The 13,041-nt window shown below is 57.7% G+C and overlaps 1 protein-coding gene across 2 annotated transcripts in view; it reads right to left on the minus strand.

The window, feature by feature from the left end:
* Nucleotides 1–8,978, minus strand: part of cwc25 (CWC25 spliceosome associated protein homolog) — a 68,945-nt gene extending 59,967 nt beyond the window's left edge. Inside the window, exon 1 of one of the 2 annotated variants that reach the window (XM_072561354.1) lies at nucleotides 8,703–8,978. In XM_072561354.1, the coding sequence (XP_072417455.1) occupies nucleotides 8,703–8,720 (18 nt within the window). In that variant the 5' untranslated portion in view covers nucleotides 8,721–8,978. The remainder of the gene's footprint in view (nucleotides 1–8,702) is intronic. The other variant, XM_072561352.1, reaches the window with a different exon arrangement.
* Nucleotides 8,979–13,041: the final 4,063 nt, after the last annotated feature.

The raw sequence follows: 13,041 nt of genomic DNA on the forward strand, positions 1-13,041 counted from the left end.
AATCCCCTCCCCCCCACACACACAATCCCCTCCCCCCCCACACACACACACAATCCCCTCCCCCCACACACACACACAATCCGCTCACCCCCCACACACACACAATCCCCTCACCCCCCACACACACACAATCCCCCCCACACACACAAATCCCCTCCCCCCCACAGACACACACAATCCCCTCCCCCCACCACACACACACACAATCCCCGCCCCCCCCCCCACACACACAATCCCCTCTCCCCCACACACACACACACACAATCCCCTCCCCCACACACACACAATCCCCTCCCCCCCCCACACACACACACAATCCCCTCCCCCCCCCCACACACACACACAAATACAATCCCCTCCACCACCACACACACACACAATCCCCCCCACACACACAAATACAATCCCCTCCCCCCCACCCACACACAATCCCCCCCCACACACACACACACAATCCCCTCTCCCCCCCACACACACACAATCCCCTCCCCCACACACACACACACAATCCCCTCCCCCCACCCCACACACACACACAATCCCCTCCCCCCCCACACACACACACAATCCCCTCCCCCCCCCACACACACACACAATCCCCTCCCCCCCCCACACACACACACAATCCCCTCCCCCCCCCACACACACAATCCCCTCCCCCCCCACACACACATACAATCCCCTCCCCCCCCCACACACACATACAATCCCCTCCCCCCCCACACACAAATACAATCCCCTCCCCCCCCACACACACACACACAATCCCCTCCCCCCCCACCCACACACAATCCCCTCGCCCCCACACACAATCCCCTCGCCCCCCCACACACAATCCCCTCGCCCCCCCACACACAATCCCCTCGCCCCCCCACACACAATCCCCTCGCCCCCCCACACACAATCCCCTCGCCCCCCCCACACACAATCCCCTCGCCCCCCCAAACACAATCCCCTCGCCCCCACACACACAATCCCCTCGCCCCCACACACACAATCCCCTCGCCCCCCCACCACACACAATCCCCTGCCCCCCCCAAACACAATCCCCTGCCCCCCCCACACACACACACAATCCCCTCCCCCCCACACACAAATACAATCCCCTCCCCCCCACACACATACAATCCCCCCCACACACACACAAATACAATCCCCTCCCCCCCACCCACACACAATCCCCTCCCCCCCACACACAATCCCCTCCCCCCCACACACAATCCCCTACCCCCACACTCACAATCCCCTCCCCCCCACACACACAATCCCCTCACCCCCCCACACAATCCCCTGCCCCCCCACACACAATCCCCTGCCCCCCCCACACACACACACAATCCCCTCCTCCCACACACACACACAATCCCCCTCCCCCCACACACACACAATCCCCCTCCCCCCCACACACACAATCCCCCTCCCCCCCCCACACACAATCCCCCTCCCCCCCCCACACACAATCCCCCTCCCCCCACACACACACAATCCCCCTCCCCCCACACACACACAATCCCCCTCCCCCCCCCCACACACAGTCCCTTCTGCCCCCCCACACACACACAATCCCCCACACACACACACAATCCCCCCCACACACACACAATCCCCTCCCCCCCCCACACACACACACACAATCCCATCCCCCCCACACACACACACACAATCCCATCCCCCCCACACACACAATCCCCTCCCCCCCACACACACAATCCCCTCCCCCCCACACACACAATCCCCTCCCCCCCCACACACAATCACACAATACCCTCCCCCCACACACAATCACACAAACCCCTCCCCCCAACACACACACAATCCCCTCCCCCCAACACACACACAATCCCCTTCCCCCCAAACACACACACAATCCCCTCCCCCCCCGCACACACAATCCCCCCCCGACACACACACACACAATCCCCTCCACCCCTCCACACCCACACACAATCCCCCCCCTACACACACACAATCCCCTCACTCCTACACACACAGAATCCCCTCCCCCCCCACACACAGACACAATCCCCTCCCCCACACACACACACAATCCCCTCACCCCTCACACACACACACAATCCCCTCACCCCTCACACACACACAATCCCCTCCCCCCCACACACACACAATCCCCTCCCCCCCACACACACACACAATCCCCTCCCCCCCACACACACACACAATCCCCTCCCCCCCACACACACACACAATCCCCTCCCCCCCACACACACACACAATCCCCTCCCCCCCACACACACACACAATCCCCTCCCCCCCACACACACACACAATCCCCTCCCCCCCACACACACACACAATCCCCTCCCCGCCACACACACACACAAATCCCCTCCCCCCCACACACACACACAAATCCCCTCCCCCCCACACACACACACAATCCCCTCCCACCACCACACACACACACAATCCCCTCCCACCACCACACACACACACAATCCCCTCCCCCCCCCCCACACACACAATCCCTTCTCCCCCCCACACACACACACACACAATCCCCTCCCCCACACACACACAATCCCCTCCCCCCCCACACACACACACAATCCCCCCACACACACACAAATACAATCCCCTCCCCCCCCACCCACACACAATCCCCTCCCCCCCCCACCCACACACAATCCCCTCCCCCCCACACACACAATCCCCTCACCCCCACACACACAATCCCCTCACCCCCACACACACAATCCCCTCACCACCCCACACACAATCCCCTGCCCCCCCACACACACACACACAATCCCCTCCCCCCACCCCACACACAATCCCCTGCCCCCCCACACACACACACACAATCCCCTCCCCCCACCCCACACACACACACAATCCCCCCCACACACACACACACAATCCCCTCCCCCCCAACACACACACAATCCCCTCCCCCCCCACACACACACAATCCCCTCCCCCCCACACACACAATCCCCTCCCCCCCACACACACAAATACAATCCCCTCCCCCCCCACACACACACACAATCCACCCACACACACACAAATACAATCCCCTCCCCCCCCACCCACACACAATCCCCTCCCCCCCACACACAATCCCCTCCCCCCCACACACAATCCCCTCGCCCCCCCCGCACACAATCCCCTCGCCCCCACGCACACAATCCCCCTCGCCCCCACACACACAATCCCCTCGCCCCCACACACACAATCCCCTCGCCCCCACACACACAATCCCCTCGCCCCCCCCACACACAATCCCCTCGCCCCCCCCACACACAATCCCCTGCCCCCCCACACACAATCCCCTGCCCCCCCCACACACACACACAATCCCCTCCCCCCACACACACACACACAATCCCCTCCCCCCACACACACACACAATCCCCCTCCCCCCACACACACACACAATCCCCCTCCCCCCACACACACACACAATCCCCCTCCCCCCCACACACACAATCCCCCTCCCCCCACTCACACACAGACACAGTCCCTTCTGCCCCCCCCCCCACACACACAATCCCCCCCACACACACACACGCAATCCCCCCCACACACACAATCTCCCTCCGCCCCACACACACACAATCCCCTCCCCCCCACACACACACAATCCCCTCCCCCCCCACACACACACAATCCCCTCCCCCCCCACACACACACAATCCCCTCCCCCCACACACACACACAATCCCCTCCCCCCCACACACACACACAATCCCCTCCCCCCACACACACACACAATCCCCTCCCCCCACACACACACACAATCCCCTCCCCCCACACACACACACACAATCCCCTCCCCCCACACACACAATCCCCAACCCCCCCACACACACACACACAATTCCCTCCCCCCCCCCACACGCACAATCCCCTCCCCCTCCACACACAATCCCCGCCGTCCCACACACACACACAATCCCCTCGCCCCCGCCCACATACACTAAATCCCCCCACACACACACACAAAATCCCTCCGCCCCACACACAATCCCCTCCCCCCACCACACACACACACACACAATCCCCTCCCCCCCGCCACACACACACACACAATCCCCTCCCCACACCCACACACACACAATCCCCTCCCCCCCACACACACCACACAATCCCCTCCCCCCCACACACACACACACAATCCCCTCCCCCCCACACACACACACACAATCCCCTCCCCCCCACACACACACACAATCCCCTCCCCCCCACACACACACACACAATCCCCTCCCCCCCACACACACACACACAATCCCCTCCCTCCCCCCACACACACACACAATCCCCTCCCTCCCCACACACACACAATCCCCTCCCTCCCCACACACACACAAATCCCCTCCCCCCCACACACACACACAATCCCCTCCCTCCCCACACACACACACACAATCCCCCCCCCACACACACACACACAATCCCCCCCCCCCACACACACACACAATCCCCCCCCCCACACACACACAAATACAATTCCCTCCCCCCCACACACACACACAATCGCCTCCCCCCCACACACACACAATCCCCCCCAACCACACACACACAATCCCCCCCACACACACAAATACAATCCCCTCCCCCCCCACATACACACAATCCCCCCCACACACACACACAATCCCCCCCACACACACACACAAATCCCCACCCCCCCACACACACACAATCCCCTCCCCCCCCACACACACACAATCCCCTCCCCCCCCACACACACACAATCCCCTCCCCCCCTCCAAACAAACAATACCCTCCCCCACACACACACACAATCCCCTCCCCCCCCACACACAATCCCCTCCCCCCACACACACACACAATCCCCTCCCCCCACCACACACACACAATCCCCTCCCCCCACCACACACACAATCCCCTCCCCCCCACCACACACACACACAATCCCCACCCCCCCCCACACACCCACACACCAATCCCCCCCCCCCCCACACACACACACAATCCCCTCCCCCCCCCCCACACACACAACCCCTCCCCCCCCCCACACACACACACAAATCCCCCTCCCCCCCCACACACACACACAATCCCCTCCCCCCCACACACAATCCCCTCCCCCCCACACACACACAACCCCCCCCACACACACACACAATCCCCACCCCCCCCACACACACACACAATCCCCCCCCACACACACACAATCCCCCCCCCACACACACACACACAATCCCCTCCCCCCCCACACACACAATCCCCTCCCCCCCACACCACACACAATCCCCTCCCCCCCACACACACAATCCCCTCCCCCCCACACACACACAATCCCCTCCCCCCCACACACACACACAATCCCCCCCACACACACACAAACACAATCCCCTCCCCCCCACACACACACACACAATCCCCCCCCCACACACACACAATCCCCCCCCACCACACACACACACAATCCCCTCCCCCCCCACACACACAATCCCCTCCCCCCCACACACACACAATCCCCTCCCCCCACACACACACAATCCCCACCCCCCCACACACACACAATCCCCCCCCCCCACACACACACAATCCCTCCCCCCCCACACACACACAATCCCCTCCCCCCACACACACACAATCCCCTCCCCCCCCCCACACACACAATCCCCTCCCCCCCACACACACACACAATCCCCTCCCCCCCCACACACACACACAATCCCCTCCCCCCCACCACACACACAATCCCCTCCCCCCACCACACACCACACAATCCCCTCCCCCCACCACACACACACAATCCCCTCCCCCCACCACACACACACAAACCCCTCCCCCCCCCCACACACACACAATCCCCTCCCCCCCCCACACACACACACACAATCCCCACTCCCCCCACACACACCAATCCCCTCCCCCCACCACACACACACACACACATCCCCTCCCCCCCCCACACACACACACACAATCCCCTCCCCCCCACACACACACACAATCCCCTCCCCCCACACACACACACACACACACACCCCTCCCACCCCACCCCCCACCACACACACACAATCCCCTCCCCCCCCACACACACACACAATCCCCTCCCCCCCCACACACACACATCCCCACCCCCCCACACACACACACACAATCCCCTCCCCCCCACACACACACACACAATCCCCTCCCCCCCCACACACACACATCCCCTCCCCCCCCACACACACACACACACATCCCCTCCCCCCACCACACACACACAATCCCCTCCCCCCCCACACACACACAATCCCCTCCCCCCCCCACACACACACACACCCAATCCCCTCCCCCCACACACACACAATCCCCTCCCCCCACACACACACAATCCCCTCCCCCCACACACACACACACAATCCCCTCCCCCCACACACACACACACAATCCCCTCCCCCCCCACACACACACACAATCCCCACCCCCCCCCACACACCACACACCCCCCCCCCCCCCACACACACACACACTCCCCCCCCCCCCCACACACACACAACCCCCCCCCCCCCACACACACACAATCCCCTCCCCCCCCCACACACACACAACCCCTCCCCCCCACCACACACACACACAATCCCCTCCCCCCACACACAATCCCCTCCCCCCCCACACACACACACAACCCCTCCCCCCCCCACACACACACAATCCCCTCCCCCCCCACACACACACAATCCCCTCCCCCCCCACACACACACAAACCCCTCCCCCCCCCCACACACACACAATCCCCTCCCCCCCCCCCACACACACACAATCCCCTCCCCCCCCACACACACACAATCCCCACCCCCCCCACACACACACACAATCCCCTCCCCCCCACACACACACAATCCCCTCCCCCCCCCACACACACACCACAATCCCCTCCCCCCCACACACACACACAATCCCCTCCCCCCCCACACACACACAATCCCCTCCCCCCCCACACACACACACACAATCCCCTCCCCCCCCACACACACACAATCCCCTCCCCCCCACACACCACACAATCCCCTCCCCCCCCACACACACACAATCCCCTCCCCCCCCACACACACACAATCCCCTCCCCCCCCCCCCCCACACACACAATCCCCTCTCCCCCCCCCACACACACACAATCCCCTCCCCCCCACACACACACAGTCCCCTCCCCCCCACACACACACACACAATCCCCTCCCCCCCACACACACCACAGTCCCCTCCCCCCCCCCACACACACACACACACAATCCCCTCCCCCCACCACACACACACAATCCCCTCCCCCCCCACACACACACAATCCCCTCCCCCCCCACACACACACACACAATCCCCTCCCCCCACACACACACAATCCCCTCCCCCCCCCACACACACACACAATCCCCTCCCCCCACACACACACACACAATCCCCTCCCCCCACACACACACACACAATCCCCTCCCCCCCCACACACACACACAATCCCCTCCCCCCCCACACACACACACAATCCCCTCCCCCCCCCACACACACAATCCCCTCCCCCCCCACACACACACACACTCCCCTCCCCCCCCACACACACACACAATCCCCTCCCCCCCCACACACACACAATCCCCTCCCCCCCCCACACACACACAATCCCCTCCCCCCCACCACACACAATCCCCTCCCCCCCTCCACACACACACAATCCCCTCCCCCCACCACACACACACACAATCCCCTCCCCCCACACACACACACAATCCCCTCCCCCCCCACACACACACAATCCCCTCCCCCCCCCACACACACACACATCCCCTCCCCCCCCACACACACACAATCCCCTCCCCCCCACACACACACACAATCCCCTCCCCCCCCACACACACACAATCCCCTCCCCCCCACACACACACACAATCCCCTCCCCCCCACACACACACACAATCCCCTCCCCCCCCCACACACACACAATCCCCTCCCCCCCACACACACACAATCCCCTCCCCCCCACACACACACACAATCCCCTCCCCCCCACACACACACAATCCCCTCCCCCCACCACACACACACACAATCCCCTCCCCCCACACACACACACACAATCCCCTCCCCCCACACACACACACAATCCCCTCCCCCCCCACACACACACAATCCCCTCCCCCCCCACACACACACACACAATCCCCTCCCCCCCCACACACACACAATCCCCTCCCCCCCACACACACACAATCCCCTCCCCCCCACACACACACAATCCCCTCCCCCCACACACACACACAATCCCCTCCCCCCCCACACACACACAATCCCCTCCCCCCCCACACACACACACACAATCCCCTCCCCCCCCACACACACACAATCCCCTCCCCCCCCACACACACACAATCCCCTCCCCCCCACACACACACAATCCCCTCCCCCCCACACACACACAATCCCCTCCCCCCCCACACACACACAATCCCCTCCCCCCCACACACACACACAATCCCCTCCCCCCCCACACACACACAATCCCCTCCCCCCCCACACACACACAATCCCCTCCCCCCCACACACACACACAATCCCCTCCCCCCCCCCACACACACACACAATCCCCTCCCCCCCACACACACACACAATCCCCTCCCCCCCCCCCACACACACACAATCCCCTCCCCCCCGCGGCGGTATTTGAGCTGCTGTTCTAGGCCTCAGCCTCCAACTAAACTCGATGTCGGCTCTCCCATACTCACCAGGTCCCCGCCGCCCATCGCGGCTCGCGCACACCCTCCGCCGCTCCCGGGCCCCGCGGCTCGCGCACACCCTCCGCCGCTCCCGGGCCCCGCGGCTCGCGCACACCCTCCGCCGCTCCCGGGCCCTGGGACGAGGATCCGCCGCCGCCGCTGCTGCCCCCTGGGCTGGAAGACACCACAATCGTGCAAGTACAGCTCACCAACGAAAAGATACAACTTTTCTTTCCCCCTCAACTTCCGCGGTCGTGGCCTCAGTGTTGAGTTCAACAATTTTAATTCAGGACTTCTTTTTCAATTACTTTACCTTAGAAAGTAAGGTCACTGGAGTCTCCTCCGTCAGTCAATAAGAACATTGTTGATCTGATGTGATCTTCACTTTCTTTCCTATCATCATAGTCACAGAGATGGACAGCATGGAAACAGACGCTTCTGTCCAACTCGTTCATGCGTCGACCAGCTATCCTAACCTAATCTAGTCCCATTTGCCAACACTTGGCTCATATTCGTCTAAACCCTTCCTATTAATACACCCATCCAGATGCCTTTTAAATGTTGTAATTGTACCAGCCTCCACCACTTCGTCTCAGTAAAAACAATGACTGCAGATGCTGGAAACCAGATTCTGGATTAGTGGTGCTGGAAGAGCACAGGAGTTCAGGCAGTATCCAAGGAGCTTCGAAATCGACGCTACTTGGATGCTGCCTGAACTGCTGTGCGCTTCTAGCACCACTAATTCAGAATCCAACACTTCCTCTGGCAGCTCATTCCATACATGTACCACCCTCTGAGTGAAAAAGTTGCCCCGAGGATCCTGTTAAATCTTTCCCCTTTCACCCTAAACCAAACCCTCTAGTTCTGGACTCCCCCACCCCCAGGGAATGGACTTTGTCTATTTATCCTATGCATGCCCCTCATAATTTTATAAACCTCTATAAGGTCACCCCTCCCCCCGCCCCCCAGCCTCCAATGCTTCAGGGAAAACAGCCCTAGCCTACTCAGCCTCTCCCTATAGCTCAAATCCTCCAAAGCTCCAATTCTCATCTTATCTTTCCCTTAACATCTGGCTCATATACTTGTCGCTCAGATTATGTGGTTGCTGTTTTGTTTAAGTTAACTCTGATTTCTTCCTGTTGCCTTCTTTCAGTTTTTCTTCTATACATCCCATTATTTTCCTTTGTCTCTTGGTTACTCTTGTGCTCAGTTAAAACTCACTGCACCAAATTTTTCTTTTTTCTGTCTCAAATGATTGGACAGCAGTGGATTCCCCTAGTGATGAATCCAAATGACCACTATTAGAGTCATAGAGATGTACAGTATAGAAACAGACCCTTCGGTCCAACCCGTCCATGCCAACCAGATATCCCAACCCAATCTAGTCCCACTTGCCAGCGCTCGGCCCATTTCCCTCCAAATCCGATCCATATACCCATTCAAATGCCTCTTAAATGTTGCAATTGTACCAGCCTCCACCACTTCCTCTGGCAGCTCATTCCATACACGCATCACCCTGTGTGTGAAAAAATTGCCCCTAGGTCTCTTTTATATCTTTCCCCTCTCACCCTAAACCTATGCCCTCTAGTTCTGCACTCCCTGATCCCAGGGAAAAGACCTTGTCTATTTATCCTGTCCATTTCCGAACCCTTTCAAGTTTCACATCTTTCCGATAGGAAGGAGACCAGAATTGCACACGATATTCCAACAGTGGCCTAACCAATGTCCTGTACAGCCACAACATGAAATGAGCCAGAGTATCTGTAGCTAAAAAAAATGGATTTTTGCAACAAACCATTGGTTACCTAGTTGCCATTATTGATCCTAGGTTTTTGTTCCAGAATTATTTAATTAACTTAATTTAGACTTCAAATTGTATTGATAGTTAAATAATATAATACCTTGCTATGTTTTTAGCAATTAACCTAACTTCAGCATTATTAGAATATCATAACTGCTATGGTCCTCACAAAAATCCACCCATATACATTTTTAGCAGGAGTTGTTGGAGAGGTTCCTGGCTAGTTTTTTTGCCCTTCTTCATTCATGATTCTGAAGCCTAGCATAGCACTCCTTGCCACCAACACGGGCAAACCAGGAAGAAATCTGTAAATAGTTTGGTCCGTGTCACTCAGGTGTTCAATTCATATACTTTTTGAAACATTGAACGAGTCATAGAGTCATAAAGATGTTCCGCATAGAAATAAACCATTCAGTCCAACTCGTCCATGCCGACCAGATATCCTAACTTAAACTAGTCCCACTTGACAGCACTTGGTCCACATTCCTCTAAACGTTTCCTATTCATACACCCGCCCAGATGGTTTTTAAATGTGATAATTGTACGAGCCTCCACCACTTCCTCAGGCAACACATTCCATACACTTGCCACCCTCTGTGTGAAAAGGTTGCCCTTTAGGTCCCTTTTAAATCTTTCCTATCTCACCCTAAACCTATGCGCTCTAGTTCTGGATTCCCTGAACTCAGGGAAAAGAACTTGTCTTTTCACCCTATCCATGCACTTATGATTTCATAAGCATCTACAAGGTCATCCCTCAGCCTCCAATACCCCAGGGAAAACAACCCCAGCCTATTCAGCCTCTCCATGTAGCTCAAACCCTCCAACCCTGGCAACATCCTTGTAAATCTTTACTGAACCCTTTCAAGTTTCACAACATTCTTCTGATAGGAGGGAGACCAGAACTGCACACAATATTCCAAAAGTCACGTAACCAATGCCCCATACAGCTGCAACATTACCTCCCAACTCCTATACTCAATTCTCTGACCAATAAAGGAAAGCATACATTCATAACCCATGTCCTCCTTACCCATAAAAACAGCCACCTACATCAGCCTCACCTTTTATACAAGGGTGCAGCTTTCACTGCTCATTACAATCCAGCCACTTTGTACTGATTGCTGTACCATCTCAGTATAATATTCGATTGCTACTCCGGTTGTGATGGATTCAGGACATACTTCCTTTTCCAGGCCTTGGTTGTGCTGGATGTTGGACGTGCCTTTGGTCACAGAACTTAAGAAGAGCAGCTGTAGGACTTGAACCCACAAAATATCCAAGCCAGAAGTACACAGAGTTCAATGTGACCATGGCTGATGTAAATAATAAATACACCTGCCTTAACTCTATATCATTTTACACCCATGTCCAGCAAAGATGAGTGATGATGACAAACAGTGAGGTAGGGAAATCACCTCTTCTGACAGATATCATCTTCAAATCGACAAATATATTGATCTCAAATTAGAAAATAATAAGCTTACATCAAATTACGATGCAATAAAAAAGTTTAACTTTTCCAATTTCTCTTATTTCCTCCATTCCAGAAGGCACTAAAAGGTCATGTTTAGGCAGTTCCACAGGTGTCACCAAACTTCAAGTAGCTCAGCCAAGTGGCTGATCATATGAGAGACAAGTCAGTATGAGTAGCAAGTTGACTATGTCATTGATAACATTGAAACAAACAAAAGCAGAAATTGCTGAAAGAATTCGGCAGGTCTGGCAGCATCAGTGGAAAGTAAACAGAGTGAATGTTTTGAGTCCTGTGACCCTTCTTCAGAACAGTTCATCCCCAGTGAACTGGACTGGAAATGTTAACTCTGCTTTCTCACCATAAATGCTGCCAGACCTGCCTGCCAACTCTCCAGCAATTTCTGTTTTGGTTTGTTATAGATCTCCAGCATTCGCAGGTCTTTGTTATATTAGATTAGATTAGATTAGATTACTTACAGTGTGGAAACAGGCCCTTCGGCCCAACAAGTCCACACCGCCCCGCCGAAGCGCAACCCACCCATACCCCTACATCTACCCCTTACCTAACACTACGGGCAATTTTTTAGCATGGCCAATTCACCCTGACCTGCACATCTTTGGAGTGTGGGAGGAAACCGGAGCACCCGGAGGAAACCCACGCAGACACGGGGAGAATGTGCAAACTCCACACAGAGAGTCGCCTGAGGCAGGAATTGAACCCGGGTCTCTGGCGCTGTGAGGCAGCAGTGCTAACCACTGTGCCACCATGTCGCCCCATTAGATTACATTACAGTGTGGAAACAGGCCCTTCGGGCCAACAAGTCCACAACGACCTGCCGAAGCGCTACCCACCCATACCCCTACATTTACCCCTTACCTAACACTACGGGCAATTTAGCATGGCCAATTCACCTGACCTGCACATCTTTGGGCTGTGGGAGGAAACCGGAGCACCCGGAGGAAACCCACGCAGACACGGGGAGAACGTGCAAACTCCACACAGTCAGTCGCCTGAGGCGGGAACTGAACCCGGGTCTCTGGCGCTGTGAGGCAGCAGTGCTAACCACTGTGCCA

The sequence above is a fragment of the Chiloscyllium punctatum genome, chromosome 42, assembly GCF_047496795.1.
Source record: "Chiloscyllium punctatum isolate Juve2018m chromosome 42, sChiPun1.3, whole genome shotgun sequence".
NCBI lineage: Eukaryota > Metazoa > Chordata > Chondrichthyes > Orectolobiformes > Hemiscylliidae > Chiloscyllium > Chiloscyllium punctatum.